At 35.2% G+C, this 21,020-nt stretch overlaps 1 protein-coding gene across 1 annotated transcript in view; it reads left to right on the plus strand.

The window, feature by feature from the left end:
* Positions 1-21,020, plus strand: part of FANCM (Fanconi anemia, complementation group M) — an 85,782-nt gene that overhangs the window by 26,913 nt on the left and 37,849 nt on the right. The window contains exons 9-14 of the mRNA XM_006896013.1: positions 1,447-1,631; positions 8,359-8,565; positions 10,307-10,516; positions 11,473-11,476; positions 17,739-17,896; positions 18,996-19,151. Coding sequence (XP_006896075.1) covers positions 1,447-1,631; positions 8,359-8,565; positions 10,307-10,516; positions 11,473-11,476; positions 17,739-17,896; positions 18,996-19,151 — 920 coding nt within the window. The remainder of the gene's footprint in view (positions 1-1,446; positions 1,632-8,358; positions 8,566-10,306; positions 10,517-11,472; positions 11,477-17,738; positions 17,897-18,995; positions 19,152-21,020) is intronic.

Consider the following 21,020-nt stretch of genomic DNA (forward strand, 5'->3'; position numbering starts at 1 on the left):
TATGAAAATTAATAAAATATAATTATATAAGGGAAAAAAAGTTATCTTAGTGGAAATTTCAAATAGGTATTAAATGCATGAATCTGAGTTTTAGAGCATTCAGACTTAGGTATTTTTGTTGTCGTTAGGTGCCGTCAAGTTGACTACAATTCATAGCAAACCAATCAACAACAGACCGGAACTTTACTCTCTCCTGCACTATCATCACAATCTGTAATATGCTCAAATCCATTGTTACATTCACTGTGCCAGTTCATGTTATTGGAGGATCTTCCTCTCTTTTTTTGACCATCCACCTTTTTCAGCATGAAATTCTTTTTTAAGGACTGGTCCCTTTGACTACATGCTTATAGTTTTTGAGATCAAATGTCACCATCCCTGCTTCAAAGTATACCTGGTTACTGTTCTTTCTAGACAGGCTTTGTTCTTTTGGCAGTCCATAGGATACTCAGTACTTTTTTCTAGCACCACAGCTCAAAGACATCAGCTCTTCTGTCATCTTTATTCAACTTGATGCAACTTTCAGCTAGCAAGTAATAGAAAATACTATGGCTTGGATCAGGCACACCTTAGTCTTTAAACTGACATTCTTGCTCTTTAGCATTTTGGAGAAGTCCTTGATAGCAGATTTCCCAGTGCAGTATGTTTGTTAATTTCTTGACTGTTCATATTGTGGATGTTGATTGTGTAGCCAAGCAAGATGAAGTAAAGATTACTACAGCCTAAGAAGGCCTTTTGAGGAAGTTCTAGTCTGTCTCATGGACTTATTAATAATTTAAATTGGCTTCATGGCACCTAACAACAGGAAAATAATTGCCTTCTAAGCTTTTGGAGAACAGCTTTGTGATGAAAAAAAACTCTAAAACTCATTGCTATTGAGTTAGAACATTCAGGAAGAGAGTGCCCATGTTTCTCCCTGGGAAGTAGGTTTGAACTTGTGCCTTTCAATTGGCAGTGCAGCTCCTTACCCACCAGCCACCAAAGTTCCTTCCCATTTGTGATGACGGAGTATAATTGACAGTTGTTTGTGGAGAAACTTAAAATATAATAGATTTGAGTAACAAAATGCTATGGCCTGTTGAGATAGTACATTCAGAAAACAAAAGAAAAGGAAGAATTTTTTTTTTAATTAGTTAGAGCTTTATGGTTTTTTGCTTTGATCCGTCTTAGAAGGCAGTGAGGGATAACAGAAAAATCATTATAACTCAAAGAACTAATCAAGGTTGGTTCAGGTAATTCTTACTTCTTTATAATTTTATTTCATTGAGAAATAAGAAACCATGATCCTGAAAATTACTAGGAAAGGTAAAAACCGGGAATGGATCAAGATATCTGAAATTATTTTTTCAAAAAAATATTGTTAATTATACACAATTTCAAGATTGTCTTTTGAACTCTACTTTTTTATGTACTTTAAAAACATTTGTAATTATTTTTGTTATATAGAGAAAAACACTGCTGAAAAGAAATGTGGCGAGACCAGAGTTATGATCTTCTCATCATTTCGAGATAGTGTTCAAGAAATTGCAGAAATGCTTATTCAACACCAGCCTGTTATTAGAGTAATGACCTTCGTTGGCCATTCTTCAGGGAAGAGCATGAAGGGTTTTACCCAGAAGGAGCAGCTAGAGGTAATGAAAAGGAAAATTGATTACCTTGGTATTTATACCATTTGTTTTGTTTTGGTTTAACTGACTAGCAATTGGCTTCTTCATAAAGAAAATTTTATAGTAAACATGTAGTAAGAATAGGCATATTTCTAAAGATCCCCAAAGATCTTTGTTGTTTTAAAACTTTTAAAGTAGAGTGATATACAGTATAATAGTTAATCAGACTGAGTCTGGAAAGCTATTAACATTGGAATCCTGGCTCTTTAACACATTTCTTTTTTTGTTCTATGCTTAAGTTTTCCTTATCTGTGAAGACACTTAATAGGTTTTCTGTGAGCATTAAATAAGATCATACTGTAGAGTATTCAGGAAAGATAATGCTATTTTGTGTCATTGTAATAACTTTTCTAAATAAATAATGAGTTTTTCTGCTTTTCTATGATTTATAAAACCAATAATAATAATATCATAGGGAAAAGTGGTATTTTAGCTGGCAAGTCATTAATTTTTAAGTGTTACATAAGTAATATATATTCAGGATAATTTTAGACTGATTTTTAGAAATTATGTACAGGTTCCTAAAGATTAGCTTTAGGTCTGCACTCTTAAGTGTTGTTAACTGCCATCAACTCAAGTATGCCTCTTGGTGACCCTGTGAATAACAGATTTGAACCTTGGCCTATCCTGCTCTTTTTTTTTCCCAAATAAAATTTTTATTTTATACTGGTTTACTTACAAAGTTTGTATACATTGTTTTTACACCAGATCTTTCTTATTTCCTTTGCCATCCATCCATCAAATTTTGTGACTCTATGAATACACCCCTAGCCACCTCACCACTTCCTGTGTTATCTTTATTATCTCCTACATACCAGAGACCATTGTCACTCTCTGGACTCTGCCTCTAATATTGTAGCTGCCTGTAATACTCTGCTGTTCATAGTGTTTTTAAGGCCTGTTATTGCAGTAGTGAATGGCCAATCCTGCTTCATAGTGTGTCTCAATCTGGGAGCTCTACTGGAAGCTGGCCAGCACTGTTGGTTCTGCAAGCATTTGAAATACTGGTAGGATCTCTTCCAGTATCATGGCAACCCACTAGTTACACCAGTACAGCAAACTGACAGACAAATTCTGTACTGAGAAGTGCAAACAGTAAACAAATGAGCATATCGTCTTAGTCACTCACAGTTAGGTATGTGCTTAATGTCTTATTTGAAAGATCTTTTTCTGGTTCTGTAGACTATTAGTAGATGAAAATTTATCATTATAAACGTTTGCCATTTTTCCTGTAGTTTTCCTGTTAGGCCTCATTGCATTCACATGAATATGTTTAAGCAGACTGGATCTGGTAAGAAGGTTCAGAAGGTTTTCCAGAGTCTGAGAAGATATATTTAATTACATGCTGTTAAGTCTCTTGCAACTCATAGCAACCCTATGTACAACAGCTCAGAACCCTGCTCTATCTCAAGCCAACCTCATATTGTCTGATATTCCTACCAGTCACTGAGTCAATCCCTCTCATTCAGAGTCTTCCTTTCTTGCACTGTCCCCCCACCCTTCCAAGCATGATGTCTCTCTCCTACGACTGGTCCCTCCTTGTAGCACCAAATGTTAATTCTGATCATAGTTGCTTTAAAGGGTTCAGTCATTTAGTGTGTGATTGTTACTATTATACGACTTATATGTGAATGGAAAATAGATTTTTTTGCCTTCAAGTAAAATATTTTTATTATTCAAGATAGGTAGATAACCCAGACTTGTCTTTAGCCTATTTCAATATTATTGAAAGTCATTATTTCCTTAGTTTTTTTGGTGCTTATTCAAAATCTTAATTATGTAACATAATCATTTACTAATTCCAAGAATTTTTATAGAGATAAAAATTTTCAAGTGGAAATATTTTTAGTACTCATATTCATACATGCTTCACAATTTATTCTAAGATGAGCATTCATGTGTATATTGATATTAAGTGGCAGTGAGTTGGAACCAACTTATAGCTGACCCTTTAGGAACTGTAAATTGCATAGGAGGGGATTGTCCGTATTTCTCCTGAAGAGCAGCTGGTTAATTTGAAACATCTGCCAGAGAGAGTAGCTGGTGATTTGAACTGCCAGAGTAAATGCACTCTGACTTCTTTTTATTTACATTGTGGGAAGGTAACACATACATTTTTAAGAAACTAGAGGCTCGTATTGGGAAACCTTTCAGACTATGCTTTATGTATTCCTTCATTTGTACTTTTTTCTTTATACATAAGCTATCCTATGAACCTTGAGAAAGGATGAAAGTCATGCACGCAAGTGTCGAGAACTTTCGTTCATAGGGTCGTTATGAGTCGCCTGTGACTCGACGGCACTTAACAACAACACAACACATAAGCTATAATTTTAAGCATAATACTTTCTGTACATTCTGTCAGTCATTCTAGTGAATTATCAACCCTAAAGAAGTTAGTGGGCCAGCAATTCAGTAGATGAGCAAACAAACATGAATCCTAAGTTTGTGATTATTATACTGAAGGGTTGGGATAAAACCCTGACTTATTAGCCAATAAGGCAGAGTGCCTTGGTGAACTACAACTTGCAGTTTGTGTCAGACTTGGTCATCTAACTTTCCTTCATGAGATTTGCCCTAATTCTAGTGATTAAAGTCAGAGGAAGATGTATTACAGTTGTAGTTGCCAATGAAATCTTAAAAAATGGATTTGAATTGGAATAGTATTCTTTCAAATGGAGAGACAGAAGTTTTTATGGGGTATATTGTGTGATGTTAGGTCTAAAACATTGATGAAGAGTTGGGGAGGAACATTTCAATGTGATAAGAGAACCAGGTAGGACATCTGCTTGCCGCAGGCCCAGCAGTATGAGTTATGAAAGGGAGAGTAGCCTTCATGGAAAGCAGTGTCTTCACAGGAGACCAGATTTCACTCTGAACAAGAAGATTTAAGTATTGTTTTCTGGGAATTATGTCAGCATTATAACTTTGCAGGGATTAGAGTCTGGGACATGAATGATGATTTGGATTTTTCTTTTAAATTAATTTTAATGAAAGTTTACAGAGACTTAGGGCTTCCAGTCATTCATTGTTACCCTTTTCTCCCTGCTCACCCCTCCCCTCCAGTTCGTTCTTCTCTTTGAAAAGTGAAAGAAAAATTCTTTCATTGTTATACAATCCATCCCCCCACAAGTCTACTCCACTATGAAGCCTTCACTCTGGAATTCTATAATGATAAGAATACCCATTCATATGTCTCTTTTAAACAGTTCTTTCCCTCATCTTTTTCAATGCAATATACATCTTTCCTCCCCTCCTTTTCTGTCTTTCCTCAATTCTGATGTCAGTCTCATTTTACAACAGTGATCCTATGCAATATTTGCCCTTTTGTGACTTAAATATTTCACTCAGCATGATGTCCTCTATTTTGCATAATATTTCATGAGTTCTTTGTTTTTCAGTGATACATAATATTCCATTGTGTGAAGATAGCAGAGCTTCTCTATCCATTTGTTTGTTGATGAGCACTTGGGTTATTTCCAGCTCTTTGCTATTTATTGTGAACAATACTGCAATAAACATGGATGTGCATGATGATTTGGATTTTTGTAATGACTGCCTTAACTGTTTCCTTAAGGGAAATAATGAATGTAGTCTTGTTTGTCTTAAGAAGATTCTGTTGTGGCCTTTGAGTATAGAGAATATTGGGGATCAAGAGAATAAAGTTCCAAGTCTTTAACTGTATGTGTGACCCTGACCCAAAATCATTTAGAAAAGATCTGAAGATTGCTCAGTGTTCTTGAAATGTTTAAAAGAAGATGGATTTGAGGGATGTTTAAGAAGACTGGGTTGTATATAGATTGTATTTGGAATTGTGAAGATAAAGGAGTTACGACTTCTAGAATTTTTCAGCCTGCCAAACCAGAATGATAGTGGTGCTCTTTGTGGAGATTGGAAATATAGGATTAGGACCAGTTTGGTGGTGTTGATTTAATACTGGGAATTTTAAGTTTCAGAGGCAAGGGGAATACCAGCAGAACTCTCCAGTGTCAAGTAAGCAACTGTATATATTGCTTGTTATGTCGCTAACTCATTTAACTCTCTGACTTAGAACAATACCTTTTTTCGGTCTTTTTCTCAGCATTCACTATAAAGGCTGTAAAATCTAGTATTATGGCAATTCGTAGGTTAGAAAATGAGCTACTGTGACTATGTTCATATTAGTAACTTTATTCAGGCTTTCTTTTAATAGTCATTCATAAAAGCATTAGTTAAATGTAAGACTGATTCTTCTGGTATATAGTCGTACATTTTCTATCCTTGTTACTAGGAAAAAAGGATTTTATCAGTGTCAGTCCTAGCAGCTAATGATTGCTTCAAATGTATATACCCATGATATTGTGTAAATTATTTTACAGGGAAAAATCTAATATTAATCTATTTATTAATCTAATATTCATTTATTGGAAGCCTTTAGCTGTATTTAGCTGTATAGACAGACAACACAAAACCAAGGATTTAATGTGAAGAAATTATACTTAGAGAATAGTTATATAAGACTATCTAGTTAATGTAGTAGAGAAAAAAAAGTGTTAATGAAATAACTTCTGGTTTATGTTTTCCAAACTCTAGATAGATTTATATAAATCTTGGGCAAATAGGTAACAGTTTACTTTATGTTTACTAGTTAACAAAAAGGAAGTATTTGACATTCCTGTTTTTTTGCATCTCTAGCACCGTGGCCCTTTTTTGTTTTTTTTTTTTTTTTCTTGATCTGGGCAAAAAAGGACATCTGTTTTATTAATCTACATACAGGTAATATTAGGTCATTCTTTTCTTGGCTTAATGTTATTGCAGATTCCAAAAGGAAATGAACTATTCTTAACTTTCAATTATGATCATTGGTTTTCTCTGTACTATAGTATTCTGTGTTGAGGGAAAATTTTTGACTAGTGCTACTGGAAATGTTAAAAATATAACATATTAAACTGTTAAGTTTAACATGTAGATTTATATTCTGTTATTAAAGTGGTTACTTTAGATAATAGAACTAGTTTAAGGATTAAAATTATGTGGCATTTCAGTCAGATGTAAATGCACATGCTGATGATAACATTAGTTAGAATTAAGACATACAGCTTAATGTCTCAGATCCTCAGTTTCTTTATATAATGAATTTGTATGATAATATCTATCTCTTTTATTGGGTTGTTGAGGGTAGTAACAATTTTTTTCCAGATTTAGAATGATATCCTTTATAGAACATGTTTTCATACATAGTGATTATTATAAACCATTTTAGCTTTTCACATATGAAAATAATTTTGTTTCAATTATTCTTCGTACTGATAAAGTTGTAGGATATTTGAGCTTGAAAGGCCCTTATGGTCTTTCATGATGTGTCCATAACTTTTTTGTGATATGGTAGAATTCATTATTCTTTTTTGTGTCTACTCCCCTAAATTTTCTCCTGAAGTTTACTTATTATATAGTGGATCTAATAGCCATCATTCATGTTATCTGTTTTGTTTAGCCATTTTTTTATTTTAGTAAACATTCATAAAGGCATTAACCCAGAGTGTTATTGATTCCTCTGGAACACCATCTTTTAGTTTTTTGCTCTTATTCTCTATCCATTCATTCACATTGTAATTTAATTACTACCATCACCACTTTTCTGTATATGAACTTGCAAAATTGATGTTGATATCTAAATATATAGAAACTGAGGCTCAGAGAAATTGGGAACAAAGTCTAGGCTTTAGGAAGTTTTTGCTTCATGACTATTTCTTTAACTCATTCTCATGCTATTGTAGTTTCATTAAACTGATCAGAGAGAAATCCTGCAGTGGCAGTATAAAAGGTAAGATTTCATTTTTAGGAGTAATAAAACATTTTTTTATTTTAGATATATGTTACTGCATTAGGTTACTAAGATACATTTAGGGCTAGGATATAGTAAGTGGAAATAATTACCCTAGGTTTATTTACTTGCCCTTTACCTCTTTTTCAGTTGGTGCTAAAATAACAAACATAAGATAGACCAAACAATGCAAATTGTTAGCAAACCATTTGGACATCATAACGATCATTAAGGCAAAGAAATTAGGATCCTCCTTTTGTTTTTCCTATGATCATTTTTGGGTTATAATGTCATTTTATGACCCCCTTTCCTATTTTGTGATCCTGATTTTTAATCTAATGTCACCATTTTAGGGAGAGTGAAAACATTTTTATTTATAATTCTTAAAATAGTTGTTGCTGTTATGTGCAGACAAGTTGCTTACAACTCATAACAACCCTTTGTACAACAGCCCTGAACTCTGTTCTAGCCTATGCCAACCTTTTTGTCTCTGATATGCCTACCTTCTTTACCCCAGATACTGAGTTAGTCCATCTCATCAAGGGTCTTCTCTTGCACTGTCCCTCCACCCTCCCAAGCATGATGTTCCTCTCTAAGGACTAGTTCCTACTTGCAACATGCCCAGAGTATGTCACATGAAGCCTCAGAATCCTTGTCTTCAAGGAGCAGTCTGGTTTTACTCTCTCTAGGATGAACTTGTTTATTCTCCTGGCAGTCCATGGTATATTCAATACTCTTCTCAACATCACAGCTCAAAGGCATCAATTTTCCTTCTATTATCCCTAGTCATTGTCCAGCTTTCTGATGCATAGCAAGTAATTGCGAAGACTATGGCTTGAATCAGGTGCATCTTAGTATCTAGTTGATTTTGACTTATTTTTATTTTAGGTAGTGAAAAAATTTCGTGATGGTGGTTATAACACATTAGTTTCTACCTGTGTTGGTGAAGAAGGCTTGGATATAGGAGAAGTTGATCTTATAATATGTTTTGATGCTCAAAAAAGCCCAATTCGTCTTGTGCAACGAATGGGTAGAACAGGCCGCAAACGTCAAGGCAGGATTGTCATTATCCTTTCTGAAGGGCGAGAAGAGCGTGTAAGTACACTTGTAGAAACATGATTTTATATTTAATGTTTGAAAAATATGGCCAAAAAACAAATACTTATTCTTGTTTAATACTCAAAGGGCATAACATTTTTTTGTTAGGTAATTGTGGTTGATTTCTCCCTATTCTTTTTCTACTAGATTCTAACTATTCTTGTAATTAGGAGATTTTTGCCCAGATTAAATTTCACATTTTTTTTTCATCTAAAGACACACATTTTAGTACTATTATATTCATTTAAAGACCTATTACTATGTTGTTGTTGTTGTTATGTGCCATCAAGTCACTTGCGACTCATAGCGACCCTATGTACAACAGCCCTAAACTCCGCTCTGTCCTGTGCCAATCGCACTGTCTCTGACACTCCCATCCCAATTACCCCAGTCACTGAATCACTCCACCTCAGAGGGCCTTCCCTTCCTGCGCTGTCCCTCCACCCTCCCAAGCATGATGTCCTTGGTCTCTCCTTACAACATGTCCAAAGTATGTTAGACGGAGCCTCAGAATCCTTGTCTCCAAGGAGCAACCTGGCCATGGTACTCTCAATACTCTTCTCCAGCACCACAGTTCAAATCCACCAAATTAATGTATATTTCTTTATGTTATAGTTTTTTGTCCTTTTTAAGCCTGTTCCTTTGTTTGTTACTTTTAAAATTTTTTATATTTTATTTTTTTAATTTTTAAGTTTGTTTTGTGTGTGTACTGGTATAGGAGGAGATTGTCCCTCCTTCACCAGCAGAGCATCTGGTGGATTTGAACTGCTCACCTCTGAGATTGCAGTGTAGCTTCTTGCCACTAGGCCACCAGAGCTGACCTATTTGTTAATTTTTAAAAACTATAGTGGTTTTTACTTTTTAAGGTCTTGGGGGGAAAATAAAGGCAAACAATATGCTCTGGATACAATGTGTGACCTACAGTTCTTCAAGTACATTTATTTTCTTGCCTTTTACAGATAAATTTGCTCTTGTTATTTAGAATCACAGGACATTTGAATTATACTTTTTGCTTATCTAGGATGATATGCTTCATGTTTGTTACCTAAAGTTTACTAACTTTTGTAACTCAGTGGGACTGGTTCAGCGGCCTAATACAAATAGCTTTATTGTATAGACTACCTAATTTGCTGTAACATTTTCTAAAAAGTGACTTAGTATTTTTTGTATACCTTTAATATCATCCTGAATAATGAATTGTTTTTCCCTAAGACTTTTCATGTAATTTACAAAATCCCTTATGTAATGACACACATTTAATGAGCACTTATTTTGTACTTCTCTATATTTAAGAGCTTTTATATGCATTATGTTCTTTAATTCTGCTAACATTTGTGTATGGATGAGTGATGCTTTTCTTACTGGATGAGTGAAATGCAGAGAAATGAAGTAAGATGCTGAAATAAGGAAATTAATTTTTTTAAAATATATTTTTAAGCAAAATATCAACCTTATTCAAAACAATAAGAAATTAAATAAATAGATTATACAATTTGGTTACTGAGGTGATATTTTATAACAATGGATTTAAAAATAATATTTTCATCAATAATTCATCTAATGGACTTACTGATATATTTTAAAATCAGTAAGCAGAAATCTTGTTTTCTGAGTATTTAAGTACTTCAGGGATTACTATTATGAGAAGAAATAGAAAATTAATAGAATATAGCTACTTGTTATGGCTAAATGTTTACTGTAGAAATAATGTAATTTAACATTTGATATCTGTTTGTAGACTTATAATCAAAGCCAGTCCAACAAAAGAAGTATTTATAAAGCTGTTTCAGGTAACAGGAAAGTTCTTCATTTTTACCAAAGAAGTCCACGAATGATTCCTGATAGAATCACTCCAAAATTACACAAAATGTTCATCACACTTCCAGACTATGAACCTGAGAAGCCTTCATGGAACATGCAGCGTAAGTTCTCTACTTTTTCTTATGTTGTTGTTGTTATGTACCCTCACATTGATTATGACTCATAGTGACTCTGTGAACAGCAGCTTGGGAACTTGTCTTATCTTGTGCCATGCTTACAACTCTGACATGTTGGAGCCCATTGTTATAATCATTATGTTAATCCATCCTGTTAAGGGTCTTTTCTTTGACCTGACACCTTTCCCAGAATGATGTCTTTTTCCAGAAACTGACCCATCTTGATAACATGCCCAAAGTATGTAAGACAAAGTTTCAACACCCTAACCTCTGTGAAGCACCCTGACTGCACTTTTTCTAAGACAGATTTGTTTGTTCTTCTGCCAGTTATTCTTCTCTAATACCACAGTTCAAAGGCAATGATTCTTCTTTTGTCCTCTTTATTCATTGTCCAACTTTCATATGCATAGAAAGCATTTGAAAATATTTAGACTTCTATCAAGTGCACAATAGTCTTTAAACTGATATTGTTTAGCACTTTAGAGAGGTCCTAGAGAGCAGATTTCTCCAATGCAATACATATTTTGATTTGACTGTTGCTACCACTGGGCTGACTGGCAGCATCATGATAGATGGTGAAAAGATTTAGATTTTTTTTTTTTAATTTTATTTTACTATTTTGTGTGTGTGTACCATCAAATTGGATCTTACTGGTACAGGAGGAGATTGCCCTTTCTTCTCCAGCAGAGCATCTGGTGGATTTGAACTGAATGCCTCTGGGATTATAGTGAAACTTCTTGCCACTAGGCCACCAGAACGCAAAGATTTAGATTTTTTAACAGTCTCAGTTTACTTGGCTTCACAATCAACACTCTTGGTACCAGCAGCCAGGAAATCAAAAGACGAATTGCACTGGGAAAATCTACTGTCAGGGACTTCTCCAGAGTACTGAAGACCATTGTCAGTCTGGAGGCTAATGTGCACCTGATCCAGGCCATGGTCTTCACAGTTACTTGCTATGCATCAGAATGGTGGACAATGTCTAGGCATGATAGAAGGAGAATTGATGCCTTTGAGTTGTGGTGCTGGAGAAGAATATTGAATATACCATAGACTCCTAGAGCAAACAGCTTTGTTCTAGAGAGGCTGTTTCTTGGAGGCAAGGATTCTGAAGCTTCATCTGACAAACTTTGGGCATGTTGCAAGTAGGAACCAGTCCTTGGAGAAGGACATCACCAGACCATGGGTGGAGAAATAGAGCAAGAGAGGAAGACTCTCTGGAGCTCTGGTGGCCTAGTTCCAGGAAACTGCACTACAGTCCCAAAGGCACGTGGTTCGAGGCCAACAGCTGCTCCATAGGAGAAGATGGGTAATCTATTCCCATATGATTAACAGCTCCTGAAAAACCTCTAGAGGGTCAGCTATGGATCAGTTTCAACCCTACAGTACACAACAACAACACAGTTGTTGGTTTATTTAAAAAAAAAAAGAGGAAGACCCTTGATGAGATGGATTGACTCAGAGTCTGGGGTAATGGGGGTAGGTATGTCAGAGACAATAAAGTTAGCTAAGGTTAGAGCAGGGTTCAAAACTGTTGTACATAGAGTCACTCTGAGTCACAAGTGGCTTGATGGCACATAACAATAGCCACCACCATGGATGTTGACTATGGATCCAAATAAAATGAAATTTTTCACAATTTCCAACTTTTGTGTAGTTAATGATTTATTCATTGAACATATTTTAAAAAAAATTACAAATGGTGGCTATACATGTGAATCTCACCTGAACTCAGAATGACTAGATCTGTGGAATGAGTAGTGGAGAGACTCAATATCAGCAGTCAAAACAAAATCAGTGGCTGACTCTGAAACACACCATCAACTCATGTGCAGGTTCAAATTGAAGCTGAAGAAAATTAAAACAAGTGCACAAGCATCAAAAGGTGACCTTGAGTCTATTCCACCTGAATTTAAAAACTGTTTTAAGAATAGATTTGATGCATTGAACGCTAGTGACTGAAGACCAGATGAGTTGTTGGATAACATCAAGGATAACATCTGTGAATAAAGCAAAAGGTTATTACCTTTTAGAAAGAAAAGACTAAAATGGATATCAGAAGAGATTTTGACTGATATTTTTCTGGTTCATGAGCATGATGATTGGGTGTTCATGCTTTTTTATGACCTGTACCACGCTTAAGCCTTCTTACAAAATGAGCACAATACCTGTCTGACGTAAAAATAAAAAGAAGATATTTTGAAAATTGCTTTTAAATGTAATGAAGCCAAAACAATGGGAATAAATGATAAATAAAGAGAACTGAACAAGGGCAGCAAAAGACTAAACAAAATATTATAATGAAATGAGCCAAAACATGAGTTTAGAAAAAACAAAAGGTTGGCATTTCTCTCACAGAAAGATCTGAAAACCAAATTTAGACCTTGAGCTGCAATATTGAAGATTTTTATGGGAAAAATATTGATGCAGAAAGCACCAAAAGAAGATAGAAAGAATACAAAAAGTCATTGTACAAAAAAGAATTGATCAATACTGAACCATTTCAAGAAGTAGCATGCAGTTAAGAACTAGTAGTGCTGAAGGAAGAAGTTCAAGGTGCACTTAAGATAAGTCTTAAGTCTCCATGAATTGACAGTATACTAACTGATTGTTTCTACAAACAAATGGAGCCCTAGACATGCTCATTAGATTACGTTAAGGAATTTAGAAGACAGTGCACATCCAAAAACTTCTCCAACAGGGTAAAAAGTGAAGCCACAGACTGGAAAAAATATTTGGTAATGACATGTCAGATAATGGACTTATATCTAGAATTTATAAAATGCTTGAGACCACAACAAGATAAACGTAAATAACCCAATTGAAAAATGGGAACAGGATGTGAACAGACACTTCATCAAAGAAGACATTCAGATGGCAAACAAACACATGAAGAAATGTTCAAAATTCCTGGTTCTAAGAGAAATGCAAATCAAAACAACTATGAAATATCATCTCATCCCAGTAAGAATAGCAAGATTTAACGGAACAGCAAACATCAAATGCTGGTGAGGTTGTGAAGAAACTGGAACCCTTATTCATTGTTGGTAGGAATGTAAAATGGTGCAGCTACTTTGGAAGGCTGTATGACGCTTTCTCAAAAAGTTGCAAATAGATATAGATATACCATTTGACCCAGCAATTCCACTACTGGGAACATACCCCAAAGAAACCATAACTGTCACTCAAGCAGATATATGTACACCCATATTCACTGCAGCTTTATTCACAATAACAAAGAGTTGGAAAAAACCAAAGTGCCCATCAACAAACAGATGTATAGAGAAGCTCTGGTATATTCACACAATGGCTTACTATACTGTAGTGAAAAACAAGGAAACTCATGCAGTATTATTCAAAATGGATGACCCTGGAGGACATTATACTGAGTGAAATATCTCAGTCTCAAAAGGACAAATATTGCATAGTGCCACTGTTGTAAAACGGGTTGTAAAACGGGGTTGAGGGGAGACTGAGAAAGATGGGCATGTATACTGCATGCAAACAGATTAGAGAGAGAACTGTTTCAAAGCAATATATGATTAGGTATTATTATCATGACAGGAGTCCAGAATGAAGGCTACACAGTGGAGTTCACTTTGGGGGAGGGATTGTATAACAATGAAGGAATTTTTCTTTTACTTTTCAAAGAGAACGAGGGTGGGGGCGGTCGGCAGGGAGAAAAATGCAATAATGAATGAATGGAAATCTAAGGTCTCTGTAAATGTTCATTAAAATTAATAAAAAAAAAAGAAATTTGGATATAGAAAGCTAGTTCGTCAGCTTACTGGAAAAGATATGTATTTGTTTTCATTTTCCCCAAAAGGTGATCCAACAGTGTGGAAATTATAACAAAAAATCATTAATACCACATGCAAGTAAAAGAAAATCTTGCTGAAGATTGTCAAATAATGGGGAACTGCCCAAAATTCAAGTTTGATTCAAAAGCAGCTGTGAAGTTAGGATATCATGTTGTTTGAAGATGTAAAAATTTTGAAGGCATATGATGACTCTGAACTTGAAGATGTACTTATAATTTAGAATGATCTCACTGCTTTGCTTCATGGGGAATTGAAACCTTTGCCTCTGGAAAACAATACTGGAAGTTAGATGTGAAGGAATCTTTGGACTGGGCTGTGAGAGTGTGGAAGGATTCTAAGTTAGGGAGAAAGAGCCAAGTGATCATGTCTGCAGATACATTTCTTCTTTTATATGTAAAGGAGAATGATAGATACAATCTCTTGACCACCTCCCCAGTCCTCTGAAAAGGATTGGTGTATGTGTTGATTTAACAGTGGCAGTGTGAGCTTTGTTAATGTTGACAAAAGTTCCCTCATATGGAGTTACCCAGTTGATGCCTTTAATTACCCACTTAAGCCTTTTTTTCACTGACCACATGATAGCATAGGAGAGAAGATGGGAGCTCCACATCTAAGCAAGCCTTTCCCAATGGATGTTAATCAATCACTTTTCTACCTATTGTTTCCCTATAATGTAGCATAATTCTCACATTGTTCAATAAAAATAAAATATGTTGTTGTTTTTAAGTGCCGTTGAGTCACAGGTAAGTCATAGCAACCCTATGAAGCAGAGTCCTCGACACGTGGGTGCCTTTCATCCTCTCTCCAGGTTCATAGGGTTTCCGGAGGCAAGCTATTAAGGAAGTGGATGCCACTCCTCCTTCCAAAAATAAAATATACAAAGGCAAAAAAAAATAGTTATGAAATGAGGAATATCATTGCTGATGTCTAAATCAGCAATGGATTTTGTCTAAAAGCAGATAATGCCAAAAACATGTTTACTTTTGTTTTATTGACTATGCAAAGGTATTTGTTTGTGTGGATCACATCAAATTTTAGCTAACATTGAAAAGAATGGGAATCCCAGAACACTTAATTATGCTAGACCAAGCAGCAGTTGTCCAGACAGAACAAGTGTACACCGTTGTTGTTATGTGCCATTGAGTTGCCCGTGACTCAGTGACCCTATGTACCACAGCCCTAAATCCTGTTCTGTCCTGTGCCAATCTCATTGTCTCTGACACACCCACCCCATTACCCCAGTTACTGAATTAATCCATCTCATTGAGAGTCTTCCTCTCCTGCGCCGTCCCTCCAACCTTCCAAGCATGATGTCCCTCTCCAAGGGCAGGTCCCTGCTTGCAACATGTCCAAAGTATGTCAGACGGAACTTCAGAATCCTTGCCTCCAAGGAGCAACCTGGTCTCACTGTTTCTAGGATGAACCTGTTTGTTCTCCTAGCAGTCCACGGTATATTCAGTACTCTTCTCCAGCACCACAGCTCAAAGGCATCAATTTTCCTTCTATCATCCCTAGTAATTTTCCAACTTTCTGATACATAGTAAGTAACTGTGAAGACCATGGCCTGGATCATGTGCACATTAGCCTCTAGACTGACATTGTTCCTCTTCAGTACTTTGAAAAGGTCTCTGACAGCAGAACTTTCCCATTGTAATTTGTCTTTTGATTTCTTGGCTGCTGGTACCAAGAGTGTTGATTGTGGAGCCAAGCAAACTAAAGCTGTTGACAATCTTAATCTCTTCACTATCTGTCATGATGCTGTCAGTTGGCCCAGTGGTGGGAATCTCTATTTTCTTGATGTTGAGCTTCAAACCATATTGAAGGCTACAGTCCTTGACCTTCTGCAGCAAGCGCTTCAGTTCCTCCTCAGTTTCAGTAAGCAGGGTTGTGTCATCTACATAATGCAGATTGTTAACGAGGCTTCCTTCCTATAATCCTGATGCCACATTTCTCCTTATAGAGCCCAGCCTCCTGGATAATCTGTTCTTCATAAAGATTGAAAAGGTATGGAGATAGGATACATCCCTGGCTTATACCCTTCCCAATTTTGAACCATGCAGTATTTGTTTGGTCTGTTCTGACGATTACTTCCTGGTCCAAGTATAGGTTTCATATCAGCACAATCAACTGTTCTGGGATACCCATTCTTCTCAGAGTCAGCCATAGTTTGTTATGATCCACACAGTCAAATGTCTTTGCATAGTCAATGAAACACAGATAGACATTCCTCTGGTACTCCCCGCTTTCAGTCAAGATTCATCTAACATTATCTATTATATCCCTAGTACCACAGCCTCTTCTAAACCCAGCCTGCACTTCAGGCAGTTCTCTGCTGATGTACTTGTTCCAGTAATTTTTGGATAATCTTCAGCAGAATCTTGCTTGAATGTGATATTAATGATATTGCTCATGCATAGTGTATGTCAGGGTTGTATCCTTTCTCCATACTTGTTCATTCTGTGTGCTGAACAAACAGAATTCAGAGAAGACTGCCTATCTTTCTTCATTGGAGCAGCTGGTCAATTTGAACCACATACCTTGTGTTGGTAGCACAGTTCCACTAAGCCACTAGACCTCCCTCACAGAGAGTGATAGAAAGCCAGTATCTCAGGGTGGGGGGAGGAGGAGGGAATTGAAAATATTGTGCCAACCCGGAAAACCTCCCAATAAGATGTGTAAAAGATATTTCTTTCATTATCTAACAAACTAAACCAGATTATAATGTACATTATAAGCAATTTATTAATATTTCAAAGACAGAAAGAAAGTTTATGCTATTTATTTCCAACCAGTTAAAATATTTTACATCTAGATTTTTAAGAATAACAATAACTTGTCCTCATATAAGAAAGCAGCACCTTATTGTTCACATTCTACGTTTGTTAATTTTCCTTTGTGCACATTATGAAAAGATTAAATTGTTAATATGTATTAAATATACCTTATTCTATTTTTAATATGGTGTCTCTGTTCCATCTAACCCCTTTTCTCTTTCATTTTTTTAAATCTAGGCTAAAAAACCTTTTTAGTCTTGGCTTCAGAAAAGCTTCCCAGTTCTGTTGTGATTGAATCTTCATACTGATTTTCATTAGTAGATTATCTGACTCTGCTTCTGTCAGGTTGATAAAAATTCAGAGAATACGAAGGAAATCAAGAACAGAGAGCCATTCTGTCTGGCCCTGTTCTGTTAATCAATTTTCTATAAAGAAGTTAGCTCCTAGACTGAAGGCCACACTAGTGCTTTTGAAGAAATGAAAGAAGGTACAGAGATTTATAGAAGCAGGAGTAGTTTTATATGAAGAATAATAGTTTTGAGCAATAGGATCAGGTAAATGTGTAGATTACTTGCATTGATAGTATGTACTTTGTGCTTGCAAGTTTTTTAAAAAAAAACATTATTTTTAACTTTTAGGAATGAAGCAAAATAACTCAAAGAGAGATTGGTCCTTATCAGAAGAAGAATTTAAATTATGGACCAGATTTTATAGATTAAGAGACAGTGATGAAATTAAGGAGATCACTTTACCTCAAATTCATTTCCCATCTTTACAAAATGAGGAATTCAAGCCAGTAAGTTGGACGTGTTTTCAGATGCTCTTTACAACAGTTATGTAATAGCTGTAAGAGTAAAAGTGCTTGTGATGAGAATGCTAATTAATATACTTAAAAAAAGGAAGTAGACTAAGAAATAATTATTTTTTAATTTAATAATATAAATTTAATAATTTTTAAAAGTCCAAGTTTATAAATTTTAATTTCAATTTGTTGTGATCCCTACTACTTTCTTCAATATAACTATGTTATGTTTCTATGCATATAGTACATATCTACGATGAGTTGGTTTCCTTAATGATGTTGTATATCCCATAAGTAAAACATCCCATAGTGATGTTTTTTCAACAACATGTAAAAAAAATTGGAAAGCAGGTATTGATGAAAATAACTTGAGGGTAGAGGTAGTTGCTAAACAACTGCAAAAGGTCTGCATTATTTGTGTAGAAATTTGGTACATATTGATGTAATTAATCTTACCAATATGTAGTGTAAATTTGCTTGGCTGTTTATCTAATGTGTTCTTCAATATTATGCTTTTATAAAAATAGTACTATCATGATCATCTTTGTACAATTGTTTTTTCTTTTTCTTTTTGGAAATAGAGTTAGAACTTTAAACTTGGTTTTATTACATGCTTATTATAAACAAATAATTGGTAAATCTAATGCAAGTCATTAGAATTGTTCAAGTTTTACATTTGTGCCTACATTGTTGGAAAACAATCTCAAGATTTCTTTGAAAACATACTTTTGCTTAAATTATATGGCTATCAGATTTATATTTTATTCACTAACAGGGAGCATAAAAATTGGCAGTAGACAATAAGAGTATTACAAAGGGTTTATGATTTTTTTTTATTTGATTGTACAATGTAAATTGAATGGAAAAAGTAGACCATTCATAAATTATACTAAAAACATACTTTAAAGGACACCTTTAGAGCATAGAAATTTTCTTTTTTTCCTTCTGATATTTTAATTGAAAATAACTAAGTAATCTTCAGTTATTTAAGATTATGTTTAAACATGTTTTCTGGGATTTGTGTGTATGTTTGTTTGAAATCTCAGTATGTTATTTGGCTTAATCACTATTATTTTTCAACTCTTTAATCAAGACTCAAGAACCAACCATTGGAGTTCGTCAACTCTCTCTGTCTGAATGGAGAGTGTGGCAGGATCATCCTCTTCCTACTCATCAAGTTGACCATTCAGAGCGATGCCATCATTTTATTAATATTATGCAAATGATAGAAGAAATGAGATATGAAGAGGTAAAGTTTTATTATAACTTTGTTTTGCTGTTGTGACGGTGAAACTAGAACATTTAAATCTTTATTTTTTCTTAGTTTGAAATCATTATTAGAAGTAATCATGGCTGGAAAGAGTTCTTTTACTAAAGAGCTACTTGTTATTTCAAGAAGAAGCTAGTTCTACCAATAAAGACTTAATTAATTTTCCGAAAAGATTATAAGCTGTAAATGTCGAGAGTGCAACAAATTGGCTTAATGATTTATGACAAGTATAAAGCTAATTAGGATTTTTGTGTTTGGGATTTGTTGAATAGCCTCATTACATAATAATTTAGTGTTTGTCTTATATCTAGATGGTAGCTTGAGACTGTGTGGAGTATGCATGCACACACTCACACAAGTAGGGAGACATTATTTACGTGACTCTTTAATGTGTTTATTGTACTAACCAATAGAGGGTGTCAGCAACTCTTGTGGTAGGCACAGAGAAATAAAAATATATTCTTTACATTTATTGACCAATATTTCCTTGACTTAAGGTAGTTTTGGAAACTCATTCATTTTTGGCAGTTGTTACTTCATAGTATTCCTGAGGATTTTCCCTGAAGCCTCTAGAACAGGCATCCTAACTGAGTATTTGACTATTAATCTAAAAGACATGCTGGAATAAAGCCTTTTCAAAATCAAGCAAATAGGAAACACTTCTTTTAAATTAGAAAAACTGGTTATTGTTGATTGCCTTCGAGTTGAGTGACTCTTTGAACAAAAGGCCTGAAGCTCCTCTACAACTATCGACATTTATCAAAGTTCAGAGAGTTTCCGGAGGCATGCTGTTTAAAAATAGATGCCACTCCTGCTTCCAAACCTATCACAGTATGTTACTGTTGTTATGTTGAGTTGCTTGTGACGTATAGTAACCCTCTGTATAGCATCTCTGAACCCTTCCCTGTCCTGAGCCAGTCTCACTAACAACTCCCATTGCCATAGTTACTATATCAATTCATCTCATCCTGGGTCTTCCTCTCCTGCACTGTCCGTCCACGTTTCCGAGCATGTGGTCCTTCTCCAAGGACTCATCTCTCTTGGCCATATGCCAAAGTAAGTGAGCCAGAACTTCAAAATCCTAGTTTCCAAGGAGAGACTTGGTTTCACCCTCTCCAAGACAGATCGATTTCTTTTCTTAGCAGTCCATGGTATGTTCAAGAAAAACTGATAGTTTATAATTTTAGTTTAACTTCACTTGCACTTCACGTTTCCAGTAATTTTCAGAAGACTGACAGCATGTAATTTTTCTTCCTCCTTCTTTAGCAGAAATTCTAAATGGCTAGCTTTGGTAGTACAGTGGTCAAATACTGAATTGCTAACTGAAAAGTTGGAAGTATGAACCTACTAGCTCTTTCACTGTAGTAAGATATATTAGTAATTTGCCTCCATGGAAATTTACAACTTTGGAAACCTTATGGGACAGCTGTGTGTACTTGGTCCTCTACATCACAGGACAAGTGACTGTGAGTTGGAATTGACTTTAAGGCAAAGAGTTTCTAATTTTAATATTTTAGCTAGGATCTCATGGCTTCCTTTTGATGATAGGTGCTTTCAAATTGCCTGTGATTCATTTCAACCCTATGAGTAACAGATCGAATCTTTGTCATATTCTGTAGCATCCTCACTGTCTCTGCCATGCTCAAACCCATTACAGTCACCCCTCCTAACAAAATGCTCCAACTAAGTGTAATGTTTCACCATTCTTGACTTTAAAGAACATACTGATTATACTTCCTTTAAGACAATTTTGTTTGTTCTTTTGGCAGGCAGGCCATGGTGTAGTTGTTAATACTTTTCTCCAGTACCACAGTTTAAAGGCATTGGTTTTCTTTTTTTTTTTTTCTT

The sequence above is a fragment of the Elephantulus edwardii genome, unplaced genomic scaffold, assembly GCF_000299155.1.
Source record: "Elephantulus edwardii isolate Elephantulus edwardi_28Jun2011 unplaced genomic scaffold, EleEdw1.0 scaffold00179, whole genome shotgun sequence".
In the NCBI taxonomy this organism is placed as follows: domain Eukaryota; kingdom Metazoa; phylum Chordata; class Mammalia; order Macroscelidea; family Macroscelididae; genus Elephantulus; species Elephantulus edwardii.